The sequence below is a fragment of the Tripterygium wilfordii genome, chromosome 3 (genome assembly GCF_013401445.1).
Source record: "Tripterygium wilfordii isolate XIE 37 chromosome 3, ASM1340144v1, whole genome shotgun sequence".
NCBI lineage: Eukaryota > Viridiplantae > Streptophyta > Magnoliopsida > Celastrales > Celastraceae > Tripterygium > Tripterygium wilfordii.
Genome location: NC_052234.1, coordinates 85761 through 109811, shown reverse-complemented (window position 1 = coordinate 109811; position 24051 = coordinate 85761). Strand labels below are relative to the sequence as shown.

Sequence of the window (24051 nt, the reverse complement as noted above, 5' to 3'; positions counted from 1 at the left end):
TTTTTCTTATCATAAACGAATCCAAGCACAAATACTGTAAAAAGGATCAATTTTTGTAACTAGACAATCCAATTATCCAAGGCTAGATGACTAGGCTGTTGACCTGACCATGAGACAAAAGATCTAAAATATAAAAATCCAAAATACAAATTTTATAACTTCATCGAGACACCCACCCACCCACAAATTCATAATCATAACCACGTTCACTAATCATGGATAGTGGTGAATAAAAGCTGTGTTGTGTTGGATGCCAGAATGTTAATGGTAAATGCAATGTGAAGTGGTATTGGGCCAACAAAGATATTGTCTTTTGTTGATGTGGCTGTATTGTAAAATGTGTTTTGCTTATGTGGCTGTATTGGGTTAAGTGTTTTGCTGATGTGGATGTATTGATATTTGATGTTTTGATATAGTTTTGTTATGGATAATATGGAGGAATGGAATGTTGTTGGGTTGGGTGGAAAGAAAAAGTATGTGGGAAGAAAAAGTTTATAGAAATTTGTGTTTTGCTAATGTGGCTGTATTAGAATTCGTGTTTGACTTGACTTTTTGTGTAATAGAGGTGGAACCGGGCCAATAAAAATATTGGCCCAGCAAATTAATTCCCATTGCATTTGCCCTTACAAGACCAAAACCATGGTGACTTTTATTCAACTCCCCACACCAGGCATGCCACAAGGGCAAAGCACAAGGCCTCCGCAAGTAGGTAAAGTTGCTTCTATTAAATAATCTACTGTTTTTCAGAGAAACAAACCAACGAACTAAATTTCTTCTCAAAACCCTAATACCACATATACATAACATAAGCAACACACAGAGAAAACAATAGAGGTCTCCTCTCCAGTAAAAGGACTTGCACTATTCATGTTTGAATTGCTTTGTACAAATGTTTGATTCTAGAGAACAAAGATTCCAGAATTCCCAACAAACAAATTTAAAAAAAAAAAAAAAAAAGCCTCCAAAATTCCATCAATCGATTATCCCCAACACAACTCTCTCAATTTTACTAAAAAAGAAAATAAAATCATACCTCAATTTCAGAATGCAACCTTTCCTTTCCCGGTTCAATAATTAATTTGGAATTAATTGAAGATAGATAGCTAATTGCCAACTACGATGGTGATTTAATCGATTAAAAGCTCAATAATCAGGCATTAACTGGCTAATCTTGTTGCCTTCTTCAATGGCCATCTTCCGCTCACTAATCTTCAACCATATGCACACGCCAGTGAAGCTGACCACCAAGCTCGCAAACCCACTTGCCAATCCGATCCCAACAATTGCCATAACCGACAAGCCTTTACTCTTCATCGGCGGCAAAGGGTATCCGTAGAGATCCTTATTCCCCTCAAAGGAACTCGCATTGAATCTCGGTAAACTACCGCTCCTGTTCCCCAAGCTCACCGGAATAGGCCCCAACAGCAGATTATTAGACACATCGAAAGCAGAGAGCCGAACAAGCAAACCCAGCTGCTGCGGAATCTGCCCGGTCAACAGATTCTCGTGGAGATCGATTACGTTCAGGTAAGCGCATAAAGTGAGCTGTGGAGGGATCTCTCCGGTGAGGTGATTGGTTGAGAGGTTGAGGACGGCGAGATTAACGAGATACTGCAAATCGGATGGGATGGGTCCGGAAAGAGCGTTGGAGGATAAGTCGAGGGTTTGGAGATTGGTACAGTTGGAGAGGTAAGGAGAGATTGAGCCCTGAAGAGAGAGGTTAGTGAGGGAAAGCTTGTAGATGCGGCCATTGTTGCAGGTTGCGCCAGGAAGGTAGGAAGTGAAGCCGCTGCAAGGGTTGGAGAAAATGGACTTGGTCCAGTTTTGGAGAGCCCTGGTTGGGTCCTGGAAGGACTGGCTTAGCTTGGTAAGACAAAGCTCGTCGTTGGGATCTGACCAGGAGAGTCGGAGAGAGGCGCATGTCAGCAGGGAGAGGAAAAGCAGAGGCCTCCATCGACCCATATCTCTCTCGATCTCTGTCTCTCTCTCTCTCTCTCTATATATATATATATATATTCAATTAAAAAGGAAATAGAGAAAACGAATACAGAGCGTGTCTACGACTGTTCGAATGTTGAGGTTTGAACCTTCAATTCTGTCATGGATGGGGCATGAAAGTGAAGGGGGGAGGGAGGGCAGTGATGGAATTATGGAAAGTGTAGTTTGGTGTGTTTGGTAGAGAGAGAGAGGTAGTGGGGGTAGTAACATGAGGCGTAAAGATAGCGACAACCCACTGTGTTTGTTTTGTTATTTTTGAGTAAATGGTCAAAATTTGAGTAAGAAAACACTTTGAAGAGAGAAGTAGAAAACTTGAAAAGATAAGAAACCTCATTTACAATAATGGAAAAACATTACCCTTGCATTTTTTATGTCATAATTCCACTATTCTCATCTCCAGGCAGCAAAAGTAAGGGTGCCGTCTCGTGAAAATGAGAGCTGTTTATGGGCTTGTTTGGGAATGTTGTGAGGTGCTGTGAGGTGTGGCGTGGTGCTGTGAGTTATAAAACTGTGGTGCTGTGAGGTGAGTTGGAACGCAAAAAGCTGTTTGACGCATCACTTTTAAAACTGTGGTGCGGTGTGATGCTGTGAGGTGCGTTTGGCGTTTCTAAATTACGGTTATATTAGATGACTAATAATATTAATATAAAATAACTTAATGTTTATATTGTACATTAATCTAAAATAAAATAATTGACCTAATTTGATTACGTAGGACAATTCAACATACATTGTAAGCGTTTGGGAGTGCTGTGAGTTGTGGTGAGGTGCTGTGAGGTAAAAAGCTGTGATGCTGCGAGGTGAGTTGGAACGCAAAAGCTGTTTGACGTGTCACAAAAAACTGTGGTGCTGTGAGGTGTGTTGCAACTGAACGCAGTGCAAACACACTGCCAAACACCCACTATATCGAGAATCTAAGTAGGCTCACGTAAGATAAGTCAGCAGGGCAACAAACCAGCGTACTGATGGTCATGGAATGGAAGTGGTACCGTGAAAAAGAGACTTGTTCAAAAGTGAGATTTGAACCCAAACCCAAAGCACATAAATAATTACTTATCTTCTAGATTTAGTGGGTGTGGGTCGCAATTGGCATGCGTATGTTTCACTCACTGTCATTGACCTTCAATTCACACTTTGACCGGGTTTCTCTTCAACCTGATGAGAGCGCAGCGCTTTCACAATCAACGCACGCAGCCAATGTCCTAGAATTGGAGTGGTGTTTGTTGTTCTGGTATACTATATAGTGCTCTATGCCTATGTGGAAAAATATAAGCCACACACACTCAAGTACTCAACAACCTTTTTTCTAATATCCATAGATTAGTCTCTACCTTAACAAATGTCCGGGGACTGGCCGGCCCAACTTGTATTATTGACGGGTAGTTTTATTTTCCCTTGTTGTCGGCCCAAATGGCTTAACCTCACCTTCGCTAATCGCTATGTTTTCCTCTTGATTATGTTTATAGTCTGTCTTTTACAACCTTTTTATGGCAAACTTAATGAAAAGCAAACAAATTAAATCCTTATTAATCATCAGATATACCTAATACCCCTTTTGACTGGTCTTTGGATTGGAAATCCACGTTTGGACATGGAGTAGCTTTTATGCACAGCACAGCATCATTACATTACATTTTATTTTAGTGGTGTGCTTGTAAAGTAACACTTCCACATAATAGCAGACAAAATATCAGTACACCAATATTCCTCATTATTGCATGTCCCTTTGGATTTATTTATATCCAATGACCCACTCTTGATTTATCACCATGCATATATATATAACTAGCTCATAAGAAACTGAGGTAGCTAGTCAGTATAGCCAAATTCCAGGGTCAAAAAGGCTCAAAGCAAAAGGGCCATGCCCATCTCTGCATGATTGTAGTAGTGTCACAAACTGAGCTGGTTTTGTTCTTTAAAGATGACCAATAAAAAACTTGAATCATAGGGGTGCAATAGGCCCATTTAGATTTCTTTCATCTTCATATCTTCAAGCAATATACGCAGCTAGTCCGTACAATTAAGTTTCTACTAGTAATCTACAGAACAGTAAGATACAATCATCTGACTAGCTAAAAATATCTAAATATAAGTGACAGCAGAATCATGAACACAAATAGACAGCTTCTCATGCATCAAAACTTCAGAGAAATGAAAGAAAGTTTTAAGCACTCAATATACCGTCAAGTTTCATGCAGCTGGAACTCTGCAGCAGATTTCTAAGACATCATCCAGAGGGGCGTGGTCTCCTGTTCCTTCGTCTTTCCATGCATACAACAACTGCTTCCCTTTGAAGACAAACATTCCTCCCTACGATCATGAAACAGAAACTGATGCAACTATATATAGAAAAAAACAGATAAATTAAGGTACTGGAAAAATCGGGATTTATGGACAGGATAAATCAAACCTGTTGCAATATACTACTTCTATCATCAGGGGTGGCTTCACTGGTGTAGTGTTTTACAGCTTTTTGGAGTGATTCAAATCTTGTGAACACCTTAGCCTATCATCAGTATTTGCAAACAATTTAAATGGAGGATAGGACAGAAAGAAGGGTGAGAAAAGGAAATAGAGGAGGGAGGGGAGGAATTAGACTTGCACTTCACAGACAACAAAAAGGAAGTTTACACTGGCTGGATTGAAAAATGTACGACCAAAGCCATAATACAGGCCAAACACATCGTATGCCTGAAATCAAAGAAGCATTTTACAGCATTTGCAATCAATTAAATAAATAGCTAACAAAGGGCCTAACAGGGATCAAGAAATAAATATTACCTTGCGGTCAGGATCAGCATAAAGGCAATCCATTGGAAATGGTAACTGATATATAATGTTAGAGACAAACTAATCAGCTCACACTATCCGAAATTCTGAACCAAACAATAGAAGCATTAGACAAGAAAATGAGGCGACAGCTATGAATCAACAAGAAAAGTTCACAATATCTTCTGAAGTACGTAAATAAATCAACATGAAAAATATGATCTAACATTTTGCTTAAATGTAGAGTCTAGCCTCTCCAAACGCAAATGCAGCTTATTCCCACAAGAAAAGGATCTAAAGCAGACATTTTCATCACTTTCCAGTGATAAATGTCAGCTACCTAAATGGACATCTCAAAATGTAACTAAGAAATCGAGCCAACAAGATATGGGACAAGCTATATTCAACAAGATATGGGACAAGTTATATTCATTGTTACTGAAAGGCTGCCTAAATAAAACCATACAAAAAGTCAGTAAACCTATGGAGTTCTACAAATCCATTGTCATATATGCTTACTTTAGCTGTAGCCCAGGCGGAACATTCAACACCAATATAGGAACGACGGAATTGGGATCAAATATTTAACTCGTCGTTCAACGACCTCATAATTTTTTTTATTTTTTTGCATCTGCACAACAAATGTTACTTGAGTTCATCTGAAAACATGTTAACCAATATCAAAACACATAAAATGCTCAATTGAGATTTACGACCCAAGAAGGATGGAATAGCTATGTAGCACGGATACGGACACGGGACACGGATACGACACGATACGGATACGTGGATATGTGATTTTTCAAAAAAGTAGGATACGGATACGTTATGGACACGTTGAATAAATATATATATATATATATATATTATATAACAATACTGTTAAACATAATTAGGTTCAGCCCAAGTCAGACTTGTTCAACCCATTCCAAGAAAAGCCCAACCCCACACTGTAGAAGAGGAGTCCCATGTGGGGGAAAAAAATCAAAAACAATGAGTGAAAAGAGAGAGAAGATTCTAGAGCGTAGATCTCCAGACCGAAGAGACTTCATTCTCCTTCTATCAAAACGGTATGTTCTGATCAAGTAAATAGAATCAAAGTTCTTCTCCCTTCACTTGTTCTTCTACCTCCAGCTTCTTCTTTTCTCACTCTATTTCTGATCTCTGCTAAAAGTTCTTCACTTTTTTTTTTCGAAAATAGGCAAAACCTTACCTTTAATGGGTTGATCAATCTTTGTATATCAAATCATCCTTGTTCTGTGGTCGTCGATCTCTGTAGAACAACAATCCTTGGTCGTCTCTGTGGTTGTCGATCTCTATGGTTGCTGATCTCTATGGTCGACGATCTCTGTGATCGTCGTCTTTGGTTTTGCTTAATATCGATGTCGAAGAGAGTTAGAGTTTCAAAATGATAGAAAGGACAAATCGAGGTCAAAACGAAGTCGAACGAAGCAAGAGACTCAAATCGAGGCCTTACCAGAGGAAGCTAATGTTGAAGTCGCAGCAAAAAGTCGATGTCACAATTTATAAAAAAAAAATTGTGAATAAAAAATACGTCTTACAGATGTATGTTAAACGTATTTTGATGTATCCGTATCCGATAAGTATCGGATACATATACTGCAACCTCACAGCCGTATCCATGCTTTCTAGTGGAATAGTGTGAATGGATGTAACAAATGGTCAATCTTGGTTGTAGAAATTTCTTGAAATTTCAGAACCTTACAATCATGTGAACCAAATCAATTAGCTTTAATATTCATTCATGCCAATTTCATTGGCTAGTTCTTATATCAAGCAACCAAGCCAGATGACATGATAATTCTCACCACATATGAAGACTTGCTTTCGAATAGTGAGGGAATCAAAGTGTACTAGATTGGTGGAAAACAGTCACTAAGGTAGAGCTCTGTGAGGTATCTCTATTGTCCTCCAGGCACTCCGCCCGAAGCCCTAAAAAGCGTAGGGAGGAGGGAGCATAGTAGGGCAAGGAAGTGCCATCCCTTCCAGGAAGAACAGCAATGCTCAACAGAGACTGAAATTTGCCACATCCCAATCCAGGGAAAGCTATGTATCTCCACTATGCTAGCATTGTTGAAAAGGTGTTAAAGGGATAAAAATCCCACATCGATTGTTGAGGGGCTTGGTGTCTAGTTTATAAGCTTGCCCAAGTCTTCAACCAATTGTCCAGCCTTTTCCAGGAAGGTGGGCTGGGAACTGCCACGGCCCAATGGGCTGAGATGGTGGGGAGGCTGGCTCTGGGTTGTGCCATCGTGGGATTTTCTACATGGTATCGGAGCAGGTGTGCTCGTCCCCGATGAAAAAGTCCACTCGTTGGACCTTGGGCTTTGATACCCAGTCCACGAGTGCGGGGAAGTGTTGAAAAGGTGTTAAAGGGATAAAAATCCCACATCGATTGTTGAGGGGCTTGGTGTCTAGTTTATAAGCTTGCCCAAGTCTTCAACCAATTGTCCAGCCTTTTCCAGGAAGGTGGGCTGGGAACTGCCACGGCCCAATGGGCTGAGATGGTGGGGAGGCTGGCTCTGGGTTGTGCCATCGTGGGATTTTCTACAAGCATTCAATCATACTCAACCACATCCCAAGCTAAAGACTCATTGGATTCCTAACTCCATCCTAATACAATGCAGCTGTATGAAGGAATGGAGAAAGAAAGACAAGAAGCCAAAGCACACAGCACATAAATTCAGTTTCTATTTGAAAAACATTCTACTAGCCGGAGACTTCTAGGCATCTCCGTAATAGCATGACTCAAGACATTATAGAAATCTTATAAACAGAGCAAAGATTAAGGCATACCAAAAACTGCTAGCGAAAGGTACATCTAGAGGATGAAGATAATGAAAAAATACCCGTTCGGCAAGGATACGAGCTTTATTAGGCGTACCAATACCAACTGCAATTAGTTTCACTCCTGATGTATCAAATCTTGCTTTTTCTTCTTTCAACACTGAAGCAAGTTCCCAACTATGAAGAACAAGCACAATAAGCCAGGAGTCATACTGGAGAATAAAATTCAGGATAGAAAATATTCTCAGCAACCACTGATATGAATTTTACCAGCAGGGGCATCCAAAGTGCCTCAAAAGAGCAACAACAGCCACTCCCTGGAAGAAAACAGTAATTGTCCTTAAAAACCATATCAACTCTTTTTTTAATCAATAAAAAATACCGTATTACCTAATATTCAGTGGATAACTGTTCAGCATTAGAAAAACTCATTCCAAGTTACAACAAGGCATAAATAGGCTAATAAAAATGCATAAACAGGTTGTTTGTATCGTTGTTTCCCACATAATCAATCTGCAAATTTCCATTGTATCTGGGGGAGCTGGATTGTGCTTATGGCTCCTTTCCCACAAGAAATTTATAATGCAATCTTTTTGCCCAAAACTTACGAAACTAATAAAAAGTTTCGTTTGTACAATGGAATCATAAGCATCAAGAGGCAATGATATTCAAAACGATAGTATATTTCATAGAGAAATGTTATCATATCTCGAAGAAAAAGAAAAATTAATATTCAAGTAACACAGTCCATGCATGGAAGTTTCTAATTCATAAAAGTCAGCATGAATTGATAGGAACTGATTGGGAACTGGGAAGAGCGGTTAACGAAAGAACTAGGAACAAATTTATAACGTTGTATCTATACTACACAATTACACCAAACAAAACCCAAAAGATTCCAAGTCGGTATAAGCCTACCTCGTTTTGGTCCCAGAGATCCTTGAACATGGCAGGTTTACCAGAAGAAGTGAAGATGGTAACATCACCTAGGGAATCCCCAACGTTTGCACTGAACTCAGAATTAGTGGCTCTGGAAACGAATCGAGACCTATTTATAGAACTTCCATTACTACTGAACTTTGACGACGTATTTGAATGAGAAACTCCAGTACAAGATAGTGAAGAAGACATGGGAGGTGAAATTGAGACGAGCTTCGAAGAAGGCGGGGAGATAGGAGACAGAGATGGCGCGATTCGAGAACATAGTATGTGTATGGCCATGGCTTCAGTATCGTTTGAAACCCTAAATCGTAACAAATTTCCGAGGATACCGTGGCAATGAAATGATCAACGGATTTTGTGGCGCGGGGAATTTGGGAGGTTATCGTTTGGGCTCTCTCTCACGGGCTTATGTTGGGCTTTCCGAATTTTCAACTTTAAATCCCAAACACTAATGCTAATTCTTTTTTTTGTTTGAAGAAAAATTAAATATTATATAAAAGATCTCATAATTTTTCATACGTGTTTCAAAGATTTTTTCTCTACATATTTTTACGGGATATATGTAAAAGCCTAAGGATGGGTTTGTTTGTTTTCCTATCCGAATTTTTTATTTTTCAGAATCTTTTTTGTTTTCCATTGATTTCATGTTTCCCTTATTTTTAAAAATGGATATATTTAAAACAAACCCTAAATATTTTTTTAAGCAAAATTGATAATTTTTTAAAAATTTAGTTTTCTTTTCTTTTAAAACAAATGAAACCTTGTCTTTGATATTTTTATTTATACATAAATACTATTTGTCTATTTGATTTTATATTCTTTCACCTCTCTAGAGATGCCCGCTGTAAAAAGATTAAAAAAAAGGTGAAGAAATGGAGAGTTTATAATTAAAAAATAGATATAAAATTGAAGACCAAAGGGAGAGACATACTAATTACTAAGGACACTTATTCATAATCTAACCATGCCTTTTTGGAGTGATTTGATGCGGGTTATATAATCCATACCTACCCCGACTGATTGTTAGAGCATCCACATCAGATTACCTAAACATGAGTCTGTCTGTAAAATTTAGAGATTTTGTCAAAATAGAACTCTGCATCAGATTACCTAGAGCTTCCCTATTTTACAGAATATGAACAGTAGTTCCCTACATCTAGAGAACCACTATTCACTTCCCTAAACATAAAATAATATTTTTTACTACTTTATTTTCTCCTCTCTCCTCTCTCCTCATTTTTTCCCTCCTCTCTCTCCTCACTCCTTTCTTTCTCTCTCTTCTTTCTCTCTCATCTCTTTCTCTCTCCTCCCCTCACATTTTGACTCCTTTCTCTCTCCTCACTTTTTCTCTCTCTCTTCTTTCTCTCTCCTCACTCTCTCCTCTCTCTCTCCTCACTCCTTTCTTTCTCTCTCCTCTTTCTCTCCTCACTTTTTCTCTCTCTTCTTTCTCTCTCCTCAATTTTTTTTTCTAATTTTTAATAACATTAATTTATTATTTTAATTAATATATTGTTTTAAATGTAATTAATTTATTATTTTAAATAGAAGTAGTTTATATGAATAGAATAAATAAAGGAAAGAGAAATAAATATTATTTTAATGCAATAGAGAATATGATAGGTAATCTGATGCAGTGTTGATTGGATAGGGAATCTGTAAAATATGGGAAAGTGACATTTTGTCTGTATTTTAGGGAATCTGTTAAGAGAAACTGATGCAGATGCTCTTACAATCCATAGCTTTTGTGCTTGGGCATCATAAGCATTATATATATGTGTGTGTGTGTGTAATATATATATATAAGTGGTTATTCTAACATGCATTTCAATAGGTATTATAAGATTACTTAAACAAGTAAAACTAATTTATGAGTATATGCCATAGTTTGCTCTTTCATTCTACTTAGGCATGGACAAGTAATGGGGGAGAGATGGATTGGGCTGTCAATGTTGAATAAAGTAAGATGCGGGTAATATCCATGGCACATTACTTACATTAGACACGTTAAGAATAAACCCTAACAATAAGAATCGATTAAATATCCATCAAAAGGTAATTAAAATGGCGGGGTGACGAATGCACAGAAAACCAACTTTGTTATGGAGCAATAATTAGGATATAAAATTAGGTATTAGTTTGATCATTACAACTTTGTGGACCCCACCCCTTATTTTTATCAAAGTGAAACAATGATTTATATATCAATTTATTATCAAACAACTAATTAAGTTAATTGAGGCTTTAATTGTACTAAATCCAAAAGCGATAAAATTTAATAAAGTTGAAGTTTGTGTGAGAAGACGTTCTTGCTTTGCTTGGGCATCGAAATAAGAAAATCCTGCTTTGCTTTGCTTTTGATTAGGTACCTTGTGATTGATTACAGGTTAATTTATATTTATCAAAAAAAGAAAAGAGAGAGAATCCGCAATTGCTTTGTGAATTGTGATAGTGGGAAAATGATAAAGGCAGAGGCGGTTGGACAAATACGTCAAGCCATACTGTTTGCTTAACTAATGATTTTGGTAGGTATCACCACTATCATCACTTACTTATACTAGTAGATAAATAAGAGTTTGGAAAATAAAAAAGTTGAAAGGAGAGGAGCCCATAAATGGAGATGATGATTTGATGAAAAACAACACAATCATGCACGTCTTAATAAACATTAGTTGGCCAAACACTGGACTAAATCTTTACAAAATGATCACACCTCAGCTTTCACAAAATCGCCAATTTTGGAAAATACCTAAAAACCAGCCACCAATTGTTTCTTTAATAGTCCTTGGAAGCTTAGTTAATTAATACTACTTTTATACAGAGGGAGAGGGAGAGGGAGAGGGAGAGGGAGAGATGAAGCGACAGAGATAGAGGTGGCTCTTTCTGTTCCCGTTTTAGAATTCAATGATAAATATGATTATTAGGTTCAAATTAAGTTATTAATGATGGGATTTTTTCTCAGGTTGTGGTAATATTGGTACTGTTGCATGGCCACGTAAGCGTGAACTGTTGTTGCAGTTGCCGGAGAGCTAACATTTGATGGATGTTGGACAGTTTCTGTCGGAGAATACTATGTTCGGTAATTAGCCGGTCGTTATCCATCCGTATGCGTTGGACATGGTGCAAAACGAAGCGCAACCGGTTCGTTAGTTCCCGGTTTTCCATCTTAAGCCGGTTCACCTGGTTCCTTAGGTTTTCTAAATGCTTCTGCTTACGCATGCGTGACCTCCTGGCCGATTCCCGGTTGGATATCATCCGCCTCCGCTTTCGCTCATCGATCTTCAAAGATAGATCCTCTCGGTTCGAATCATCCGAGTTAACTGTACGGTTCGGTTCCTCTGAGCCGGAACTCGAACCGACTGGTTTTGGTGATAATTGGTCAACAGATGAGAAAAAATCGGAGCAGTCCCACGGCGTGAAGCCGTTCTCAAAGGATGGGAATGGGTTTCCGATCATCGTCTCGGACGAGAACATGGCCGGAATAGTGGACAACATTATGTTATTATAATAAGGAAAAATGTCTTCAAAGAGAGAGAAGGGGAGGAAGGAGGGAGGAGGAAAGGGAAGAATTGCAGCGTAGGAGGGTCGTATTTAAGAGCAAAGGAGAGGGGTATTTGGTGGAGCCCACTGTAGGGGCATTTCGGTCCAATACGGCATAGAAGTTTGTACTGAGATTGGCTTTTGAGTCATTTAGCACTAAAAAGTGGGGTATGTGGTTTTACTTACTTTATAAAGTTGAATGAAAGGAGGTGACATATGTTGGTGGGTCCTGGCAAAAGCTAGGGGGTCGATTAAGCTTAGTCACGAAGAAACAAAAGCCAAATGGGGACGTGTCAACGACTTCATTGTTTGAGCGTGTGAGGAGCCAACAGTGGCATACGTGGATCCACGTGTATGGCTCAGCTGCAACTCTTCCTGAGCCGGTTCCTCTGAGAAATCAGAAATGGGAGAGCACGAAGCCGGGCTCCGATTGATTACTGAAAACTATGGCTATCCACCACTAAAGTGATGTCACATTTACTTCTTTTTTTTTTTCTAATGAAATACTCCACTTAGATTATTAATAAAACATTTTGAATGACGATCTCATACTGTATAATTATTTATTGATTAATTTATAATTTTCACTTCTAGTCCACTAACTGATACTTGGAGATAATTAGTGACATTTGTAATACGTCTAAGAAGTTATATTTTTGTAATTTACCTTATGTAACAATGCATGTCGGTTTCAATATATAATTATATATATATATTACTCGATCGGTGGTCTTGTCTAGCTGTTGTTTTCTCTTGTGCAATCAGGACACGACTTGATCATTGTTTTTTTGGTTTAATTGGGGCTCGGTTAAATCAGGAGAGAATCTATAGCTTGCTTAATTATTGAATTGTTGTTGATTAAATTAAATTAAATTCAAGTCATGAACAAAAGAGAAACAAAGCATATGCGAAACAAATGGTACTCATGAGGCCGACCATGTAAAAGCATTCCTCTAACCACAGAAAAAACATGGGCAAAAGCATATATATATATATATATATTAATTCTTTACCATTTTTCATACTTTGTATATATTTATATATAATATTATACTGCCTTCTTCCAATGGGGATCCACACAAAAAAAAAAAACGGAGACATTTTTTGGAAGGACGTTATAACGGTAGACATGGCTTCATTTTATAGAAATAAATTATTTGGCTATGAAGAGAATATTTGGCTTTTGAATATATATATATATATATATATATATATAGCAAAGCTGCAACGCCCACATAACTTCCATTCATTGCGTATAGGGAACTTTAATTCGATCCCATCATTGCTTCTTTTGTTTATTCTGAAGATTTTGAAATTAAGGTACTCTACATGATCTTGATATAAAATTCAAAGACATATTTTAAATTGTGATGTAAATCAAATGTCCGTAGACTAAATACACAAACACCTATATATATATATATATATATATATATATATATATATATATATTGCCTTGTTGTCTTGATTTCGTACATATATAACTAGAGTCTAATTAACTAGAGATATAGTAAACATGAATGAAATGTGATTTGCCATTTTGTGATAAAGTCCATCCCTCCACCGCCCAGTTCCTATATTATATATATATAATCATTTCAAGAAATAAACTGCCCCTTTGACTTTGGGATGAAAACAACAACGGATGCTCTATTCAGATGAAAATGACCACCCAATACCGATTGGGTAAACTAAAGTAATCATTTGTAACATGTAGATTCAAAAATCTCCAATCAACTTATTATCGTCGGTCAAGATCTATGACAACTCTGTAAAATTAAAGGAAGGTCGATCGTCAGGCTTGGACATAGATGTAGTGTCTACCGAACAAGTCCGACGATCAAGTCAGTCAACGTTGGGAGATATTTAAGTGAGAGAATTGAATAGTTTTTAGAGATAGAGAGATACTAGATAGTTGAGAGAGTAAATGAAGAGGGGTCCTCCTCTATTTATAGTTTTTCAGATCAAGTCAGTCAACTGACGTGCCTCTTTACTGGGCCATGGTTGGTCCTGTAGCCCAATCTGTGACTTACTTTGCATTACAAGCCTTAGGCCTTAAATGCCTATTCTTGAACCCAGTCCAATCATAAGCCTTGGGCTTCGTTTGGACCTGGGTTAGCTAGGCCTTCGGATGCACATTTAGGCTGACTTTCCCGGGACCTCCGTTGAGCCTTTCAATCCATGTTCAAGTATTTCGAGTCAACGGATTTTGACCCATACATAACAAGGCAATTCTTCTTCTTTTTCCAGGTCACGATTGAAATGCGTTATCCGAAGATCGAGATATATATAATTGACTATCTAAATTAACAATTATCTAAATTACATTAATTTACAGATGTCAGATGCAATGAAACAAGTGCCGGCCATTATAAACTAATTATAGGAGTAATTTTATCTATTCATTAATTTGTGGGTAGGATGAGAAGGGTGAAGTTGTGATGAACATTAGTATCAAGGCCAGGGGAGTCGTCCATGGTGTCGATACGAACGCAAGAGCACCATTCCAGAGAGGTGAAGAAGACTTCTGCAACGCCATTAATCATCCTGCACTCACCCATGATTCCTGATCTGTCTTTCCACACGAGGTGCCTGTGCCTCTTACTACTGGAGAATTTCTACTCCCTTTGCTGCAATAGCACCACCACCAAAAGTTGGTGCATTTCTTGGACATGATTGATTGGCTAGCCTTATAATTATAGATAGGTGCTCATGCATGCCTCGCTTAATTTATTGCTAACCTGCTTAATTACTTGAAGACTATTTCCCCGGCCCATTTGGACTGGACCTAAGTTTGGTAAAGAAAAGCCCAGCCACTCCACATATCATAAAAATATAAAATGACAAAACAAAGCCATTTTCGGAATTTAAGATCAATCAGATAATCACATATTTGATGTCATTCATTCTACAAAAGTCAAATTGATTTTCACATGACGAAATTCGATGGTTTCAATATTTCCCCTTCGGATCATATATGTATGTATGTATGTGTTGGGCACTATCGTCCAAATTGTTGAATGAAGACGGAAGGAAACGGTCAGGATTGAACGAAGACTGAATGAGTTAGGAACCTGCATGAAAATAGATTGGTCAAACAGTTGGTCAGTGACCGAAATAAACGACAGCAATTACCCAAGTATGTGAAAGTGTAAAGAAGAGTGGTCGAACGTGGGAGTTATGTGTTGAATAGAGTCAAAGATTTACCCAAGATTTACTTTATTGATTGAAGACTTTATTGACAAACTCAATATTGATTGAAGACTTTCCTTAATTGAAGATTCGGCAATCAATATTGATTTGTCTAAGTTCATAATTGATGCCTCAATTGTTGACTAATTGATACCTCAATTGTTGACTTTGATAGTGACTTTGATAGAGATTGTAATTACGTAGATCATTGATTGTAAACCAATGTAATAGCTATATATAGGTGTTTCCCACTTCAATAAAAGTAATTTGATTGCAAAATTAAGTTGGTATCGGAGCAAGGTTCTCTTAACATACTACCTCTCCATCACCGTAGCTACTAGGGGCCGACTGCTCCAACCATCCGACAGAAGCCGATTGCTTCGTCCATAACAGGTGCCGATTGCACCATTGAACCAGAATCTCATCCAGAAATTACAAACAACTCATGGCTGAATCCGGTGCTCTTATAGTTCCACCTGTGGTGACGCCAACTCAAGAACCAACCTCTATTCCTTATGGGATCAAACTGAATGGCTCAAATTTCACTCTTTGGTCTCAGGTGGTTACTATGTTCGTTGCTGGACGAGGAAAGATGGAATATCTCAAAGGTACGACCTCGAAACCTACTGTTAGTGACTCTACATATAACAAGTGGATGATGGAGGATGCTACTGTAAAAGGCTGGCTTATTGGGTCTATGGAGGCCGATATAATGAATCTTTTTATTCGTTTACCCACTGCGAATGATGTTTGGGATGCTGTGTCTCAAACATATTTTGAGGGTGCTGATAAATCTATTTTGTATGATCTGTCTCGAAAAGCTATGGCAACTAAGCAGGCAGGGCGACCTGTGGCTGCATACTATTCCGATCTTAAGGTTATTTGGCAGGAGCTTGATCATCGTCGTCCAATTACCTTTACTCAGCCAGATGTGATTAAGACTCGAATGGCTGAAATTGATGAAGATCGAGTCTATTCTTTTTTGGCTGGGCTTGATGATATATATGATTCTGTTCGGGGAGATATTCTTCGTACTAATCCTCTACCTGGACCTGATAATGCTTTCTCAACTGTGAGACGTGAAGAACTTCGCTGGAATACAATGATGTCTTCAGAAGTTCCTCAGATGGCTATGGCAGTTCGAAAATATGGAACTCCAACAAGTTCTTTGTCACTGTCAGTACCTACTGGTGGTAAATGTACTCATTGCGGCAGCACCAAACATATTGTAGATACTTGCTTCAAAAAGCATGGATATCCCGAGTGGTGGCAGGCTCACAAAGAGCGATTACAAGCTCGAAAAGGTGGTAAAGTTGCGCTATGCACCTCACCTACAGTCCCAATGGCACCGACTCCTTCTTCAATGGATACCATGGCTTCCACTACTCCAGTTGATATCACTCACTCTGTGGTAGATCCTACTCTTCTCCAACAGTCAGGTAGTGTTGGTCTAGCCCTTCTTGCAACAAATTCTGAAAAAGATCCCGGATGGATTCTTGACTCTGGTGCGACTAATCATATGACCTTTGATGCGTCCTTATTACATGATGCTTGTTTACCAAATTGCTCTACTGTCACCAATGCCAATGGTGTTTCATATCCGGTTACGGGCGCTGGAAGGGTTAACTTAACTCCTTCATTATCCTTGGAGCACACTTTATTGATTCCTGCTCTTTCCAATAATCTTTTATCTGTGCCACAAGTTACTACACAACTAAATTGTTTAGTATTAATATATCCTACTTTTTGTTTCCTTCAGGATCTCTGCAGCGGGGAGATAATTGGGCGTGGTACTAAGAGAGAGGGATTATATTATGTGGAAGATGTTAGTATGGGACGATCTCTATCAGCAAAAGGGTCATCTAGGGCATCAGAAGATCAGATTCGGTTATGGCATCATCGTTTGGGTCATGTCTCCTTTGGGTACTTGAAATATTTATTTCCTACTTTATTTTCTACATGTGAACCTTCCAATTTTCAGTGTGATACATGTGTTTTGGCCAAGAGTCATCGTGCTACTTATTCTGATAGTACTAATAAAAGAGTTGTGCCTTTTGCGTTGGTTCATTCGGATGTTTGGGGACCTGCCCCTGTTACTACTTCTACTGGCTTTAGATGGTTTGTATTATTTATTGATGATTGCACTCGTATGACTTGGCTTTACCTTATGCGTCATAAGAGTGATGTGGCTGCTTGCTTCCGCACGTTTCATACCATGATCAAAACACAATTCTCTACTAATTTACAAGTTCTTCGATCTGATAATGGTGGTGAATTTGTAAATCAGGAGTTACAAGCTTATTTTCAGACTCATGGAATTTTGCATGAAACCACTTGTCCTTATACACCACAACAGAATGGTGTTGCTGAGCGCCGAAACAGACAAATTTTGGAGATTACACGTGCTGCCCTTATTGGAGCCCACATGGCACCACGTTTTTGGGAAGAAGCTGTTACCACAGCCGTATATCTTTTGAATAGGGTACCCACTCGTGTTCTACAATTTCAGACACCACTTGATAAATTGGCATCCTATGTAACACTGCCATCGCACCTCACACTTCCTCCCCGGGTGTTTGGTTGTGTTGTGTTTGTACATTTACAGAAACATCTCCGCACGAAACTTGATCCTTGTGCCCTCAAGTGTGTATTTGTCGGTTATCATCCTTCACAAAAGGGTTATCGTTGTTTTCATCCTCCTACAAGTAAGTTCTATGTTACTATGGATGTCACCTTTTCTGAACATGAAATGTTTTTTTCTTCACCCAATTCCACACTTCCGGGCCCGAGTGGTGATACTGTTGTTGAAGCTCCAAATTGGATGGAGTTGTTTCCTGATCCACTGTGTGTTGCCGATACTGTTGCTGAAGCTCCCTCTCTCTCATCTTCGCTAGTACCCACTCCCGATACTCCTCGTACAGATCCTCCTGAGGTAAGCATTGAGTCTGATGTTAATACTAACAATATTTGTGATAATACTTGTGTCTCGATTGAAACTGACAGATACGTACTCCCACCAAGAAGTACTCGTGGTGTTCCACCAGATAGATTTTCACCAGAGGTTGTGCGAAAAGTGAAATATCCTATTGCTCAGTATGCATCCACTCACCGACTGTCAAAGGAATGCCGAAGCTTTGTCAGTAATATGACTGTCATAGATATTCCTACTAAAGTGCAAGAGGCGTTGTTGGATCCAAAATGGGCAACTGCAATGACTGAGGAGATGACAGCACTTGAGAAAAATCAAACTTGGGAATTGGTGGAGTTGCCGAAAGGAAAAAAAGCTGTTGGTTGTAGGTGGGTGTACACCGTCAAGTGCAAGCCTGATGGTTCGGTTGATAGGTATAAAGCTAGACTTGTGGCTAAGGGATTCACCCAGACGTATGGGGTTGATTATCAGGAAACGTTTGCTCCTGTTGCAAAAATTAATACGGTTCGAGTCCTAATATCCCTAGCTGCCAATTTTGATTGGCCTCTACAACAATATGATGTAAAAAATGCTTTTTTACATGGTGAGCTACAAGAAGAAGTTTATATGTCTCTGCCCCCAGGATATGAAGCTCCAGGTGATCAAAGTGTCGTGTGTAAACTGAAGAAAGCCTTATACGGGTTGAAACAATCTCCTCGAGCTTGGTTTGGTCGATTCCGACTTGCTATGAGAAGATTCGGCTATAAGCAAAGTAATGCAGATCACACTTTATTTTTGAAAAGAGTTGGTCATAAATTAACGGCTCTCATTATTTATGTTGACGACATGGTAGTGACAGGCAATGATTCTGAAGAAATGCGTAAACTGAGAGACTATTTGTCAACTGAATTTGATATGAAGGATTTGGGAGGATTAAAATATTTTTTGGGCATTGAAGTTGTTCGTTCTGAGCAAGGAATATTTTTATCCCAACGAAAGTATGTGCTTGACTTATTAACAGAAACTGGTATGCTTGGATGTCAGCCAATTGGATCTCCTATGGAACAAAATCATGGATTGGAAGAGTCTTCGAATCAAACTTCAATAGACAAATTACGATATCAAAGGTTAGTTGGGCGTTTAATCTATTTGTCTCATACGAGGCCAGATATTGCATATGCGGTCAGTGTTGTGAGTAGATTTATGCACAATCCTGGTAAACAACATATGGATGCAGTTATTAGAATTCTGAGATATTTAAAATCTGCACCGGGAAAAGGCTTACTTTTTTCTAAGAATGGGCATGCAGACGTATGGGGCTATACCGACTCAGATTGGGCAGGTAAAGGAGACCGAAGAAGATCAACCACTGGGTATTTAACTTTTGTTGGAGGAAATCTGGTTACTTGGAGAAGTAAAAAGCAAAAAGTTGTCTCATTGTCTAGTGCAGAAGCCGAATACAGAGCAATGGTGAAAGGTATTTGTGAGTTGTTATGGCTCAAACGGCTTATGGGGGAGCTGAGTTTGTCCATTAAAAGACCAATGAAATTGTATTGTGATAATCAGTCAGCAATTAAAATTGCTGAGAACCCAGTGCAACATGATCGGACTAAACATGTGGAAATTGATAGGAATTTCGTGTATGAAAAGCTAGAAGAAAAAATAATTGAAGTTCCGTATATGAAGACCGAAGATCAGTTGGCTGATGTGTTAACCAAGGGAGTGTCAAATTCAGTGTTTGCTGATTCACTTGTCAAGCTGGGCATGTACGATGTCTATGCACCACCTTGAGGGGGAGTGTTGAATAGAGTCAAAGATTTACCCAAGATTTACTTTATTGATTGAAGACTTTATTGACAAACTCAATATTGATTGAAGACTTTCCTTAATTGAAGATTCGGCAATCAATATTGATTTGTCTAAGTTCATAATTGATGCCTCAATTGTTGACTAATTGATACCTCAATTGTTGACTTTGATAGTGACTTTGATAGAGATTGTAATTACGTAGATCATTGATTGTAAACCAATGTAATAGCTATATATAGGTGTTTCCCACTTCAATAAAAGTAATTTGATTGCAAAATTAAGTTTATGGTGTAACAGAAACAGAGCAATATTAGAATGAGGAGTACACATGTCAGCAAGAAAGGAATCAATTATTCGATCTACACTATCAAGCAATTGAAGCAACGTGGGACACTTGACAACAAATCAACGGAGCCAATTGTAAATATCAGTGTTAACAGTTTTGATATATATATAAGCCTAGATTTTAGATTTTACAAAGTCTGATCAATCAAAGACTCAAACAGAGCATGTAATCCCCGTTTCTTAGCTTTTAATCAAGTTAGCGTTTCTTTTTTTTTTTTATTTGCTTCCTCGTGTGCTTGCACTCCTTGGAGGCCATCCTTTGTGTTACATTTGTGCTCCTTTTTGAGACTTTGTTCTAAGAGGTTTGTTCATGCATACATCGTCTGATATTATTTGTTTGCACCACTCGAATTTCGTCGCAAACAATATGTATATGTACATTAATGTGGATGTGGTACCAAGTGCGATAATGCATTTCTTGTGGCATCAACCGAGAAGGCCAATAATTAATATTAGCAGCTCCAGCTGATCAAGCCGACCCGCTGCATGTTCAAACTCTTCAAATTAAAGCAGCATCTCAAGTCAATTACATAGCTTTTTCATTGTTTCCTTTGACCACCCAAGAACCTCAATTATTGCATGATTGATTCTCACAATTTTGATCACTTTTTAAAGGTGTATATTTACGGGAATCACTTAGATTGATAACTTAGTTAATGGATTTGTATGGGATCAAATCGTATGAATTCGGGAGGTTATGAGTTTGTTTCACTCCGAGCGTAACTATGTGCTCTTTATTTAGGTGCATATCGGATGTTCAATAGTAAATTTGGTCATGGATACCACGTAACGTACGGAGTCTACAAAGAACAGACACTTCCTTCTTCTAGTAATTGTAAATCAAGTTTATCAACAAGTACGTACAATACCCTTTTTTTTTTAAATAATTATTTTTTGTTTGTCGTTAATTAAAATTGTCCTCGATTAGTTGCTACCTCCAAGATATAATATAATCTTAACTTATGAGCCGCAAAGCACTGGCAAATTAAGAGATACAGGCAAAACAAAACTATCGAATAGAGAAAAGGACACCACACGAGATAGGCTTCTTATGGGTTTTCTGCTTCTTGTTGTGTGGTTGATTGTGCTTTTTTTGTGTGTTTTTCTTCTTGTTGTCGAGATCAGGTTGATGCCTCCTCATTTCTTGTAAACCATCGAAGAGACACTTTTCTCTTGTTTGATTAATAAAATTATGGGCTAAGCCCTTTTCTTAAAAAAAAAAATCACATATATGCACCACAAATTATATACATATGTATAAGAGATTGTTGATTTCCACCCTCATTCCACTTTCTAAGTACCAACCAAATACCCCATACAATTACTAACAAATTCGAGTTTCATTTTTGAAGAAAGAGAAAAAGTTAAAAGACTTTAAATGTTGTTTTGCTAGCTTTTAATTGCTAATTTACCTACCGAAAGGGGTTTCAATTCAACTAACTAGCCAGCTAGAAACGCTTTTTGACTTGTTCAACCCCAAAAGCATGCATTAACTGGCATTGGCTTTTCTCTATTCAACGAATTAATTACAGCTCATTGCATGTCACTTCAAATAAAACATATAAATTTGACTTCATTATTGATTCCCTGCAGCCAATGTGAATCTAGCTAGTGCATGCGTTTGTTCAAATATGAACCCTGCTTTCTTTGTCTTGACATAGTTGAATATCTGGTTTCCCTTTAATTAGGTTCAGCTGATTATTTTGTTTCAATATATAATTAAGCATATAAATAGTTGTTAATTAAGAATTGAAAGTCTTAATTAACACATTTAAAATTGATATATATTAAAATAATCACAATATATACCAACTTCTAGTACTTGCAGAATCTTGTAGGGGTACGGCCGACCCTTCATGCATGTCATCATCATATAAAAAGAGCTCCCCTATATATATCTACGACCATGCACGCTCAATAATAAAAACCTATAATTAGGATGCACCTATCCTAGCTAGCTAGCACAATTACAAGATATTAAATGGCACATTTTGATATCTAAACTCGATCCGAATAGGTGTAGCTTGGTTTAAGGAGTTCTCCATTGTAGATGGATACCCGTCACACGGGATGTGGCCCAAGTTTAACATCACAAGTTTGGATCTAATTCTCTATTGAAAAATACAAGTCTGAATCCAATTCTCTATTGAAAAATTCAGGTTGACAATAGCAGGTTTGACATCTCTTATAAACTAGACTCCAAACATATCATATTTCGATGTGGGATTCTCATCAAGCATCCCTCATTGGGATCATGCACATCCTCATGCATGGCCCTAGGCCGGACCATTTCAACCGTTGGCCCACTTACTGTCCTAGATCTGTGAGTTAGGATCACAGAGCTTACTTGAACGACCTTTCTTTCTCTTTTGTTAACGACATTTTTCTCTTTTTAAATCTACCCACAATGGATATGGCCCAGTATCTGCTAACCCAACTCTACAAGGGATGGACTCTAGGGTAGGTCTGTCTACGATAGTATCTGCCCACAAGCCTACATGCAGGCAAGTGCACTCTCAATAAAAGCACCATCATATTTCGATGTGGGATTCTCATCAATCATCCCTTATTAGGATCATGCACATCCTCATGCATGACCCTAGGCTGGACCATTTCAACCGTTGGCCCATTTACTGTCCTAGATCTGTGAGTTAGGATCACAGAGCTTACTTGAACGACCTTTCTTTCTCTTTTGTTAACGACATTTTTCTCTTTTTAAATCTACCCACAATGGATATGGCCCAGTATTTGCTAACCCAGGGTAGGTCTGTCTACGATAGTATCTGCCCACAAGCCTACATGCATGCAAGTGCACTCTCAATGAAAGCACCATCATATTTCGATGTGGGATTCTCATCAATCATTCCTCATTAGGATCATGCACATCCTCATGCATGACCCTAGGCTGGACCATTTCAACCATTGGCCCACTTACTGTCCTAGATCTGTGAGGAAGGATCACAGAGCTTACTTGAACGACCTTTCTTTCTCTTTTGTTAACGACATTTTTCTCTTTTTAAATCTACCCACAATGGATATGGCCCAATATCTGCTAACCCAACTCTATAAGGGATGGACTCTAGGGTAGGTCTGTCTACTATAGTATCTGCCTACAAGCCTACATGTAGGCAAGTGCACTCTCAACGAAAGCACCGATGATAGATATATACTTGTCACACGGGATGGGGGTCAAAGTCTAGCATCATAAGTTTGGACCTTACTCTATATTGAAAACCCAAGTTGACGATATGAGATTTATCATCCTTTATAAGTTAGAGTCCAAATTCAGCATCTTTCGATGTGGGATTCTCCAATCATTCCAGACTCTTTATCAACATCAACCTCAACCAACCTCTCAAAGCTATAGATGACCATTAATTCCTCCCATTCTTATAGATAGCCCAGGTCTATTATATATAATGCTTTTCCTATCGTTCTCAATTGTGAGACTCAAGTGACTTAGTAAGATTATTAGCTATAAAATGAGTTTTTGAATAATAAAGATATCCTTTTTTTTTACATCCCAATTAATGATTCATAAAAAGATACGGATTATTTTTCTTCATTCATACAAAGAATAATATGATATTTTTCTAAGTTAATTATGATACCTAAAATCCTAAATATCATTGCTATTTTTCTTTTACCTAAATATCATTATTAATTAGCTTTTAATGCATGTTTGAATTCCAGTGGCGTTATGTATATGAATATACTTCCTCTTTCTCGAGTGTTTTTTTGGC

At 38.2% G+C, this 24051-nt stretch overlaps 3 protein-coding genes across 3 annotated transcripts; all 3 read right to left on the bottom strand.

Annotated features, from left to right (window-relative positions):
* Nucleotides 1–806: 806 nt before the first annotated feature.
* LOC119986291 (receptor-like protein 44) lies at nt 807–2024 on the bottom strand. The gene has a single exon (XM_038830872.1). The coding sequence runs from the start codon at nt 1960–1962 to the stop codon at nt 1144–1146; it is 819 nt and encodes a 272-aa protein (XP_038686800.1). The 5' UTR covers nt 1963–2024; the 3' UTR covers nt 807–1143.
* Nucleotides 2025–3935: 1911 nt separating this feature from the next.
* Nucleotides 3936–8893, bottom strand: LOC119985091 (prostamide/prostaglandin F synthase). Its single transcript, XM_038829265.1, has 7 exons — nt 8494–8893; nt 7846–7892; nt 7638–7752; nt 4780–4824; nt 4630–4689; nt 4409–4504; nt 3936–4308 (listed from the first exon to the last, which is right to left on the bottom strand). Exons 1-7 carry the CDS (start codon nt 8794–8796, stop codon nt 4189–4191), a joined length of 786 nt encoding a protein of 261 aa, XP_038685193.1. The 5' UTR covers nt 8797–8893; the 3' UTR covers nt 3936–4188.
* A 2184-nt stretch (nt 8894–11077) lies between these two features.
* On the bottom strand, nt 11078–12617 carry LOC119995313 (basic leucine zipper 4-like). The gene has a single exon (XM_038841785.1). It carries the CDS (start codon nt 12007–12009, stop codon nt 11473–11475), a length of 537 nt encoding a protein of 178 aa, XP_038697713.1. The 5' UTR covers nt 12010–12617; the 3' UTR covers nt 11078–11472.
* Nucleotides 12618–24051: the final 11434 nt, after the last annotated feature.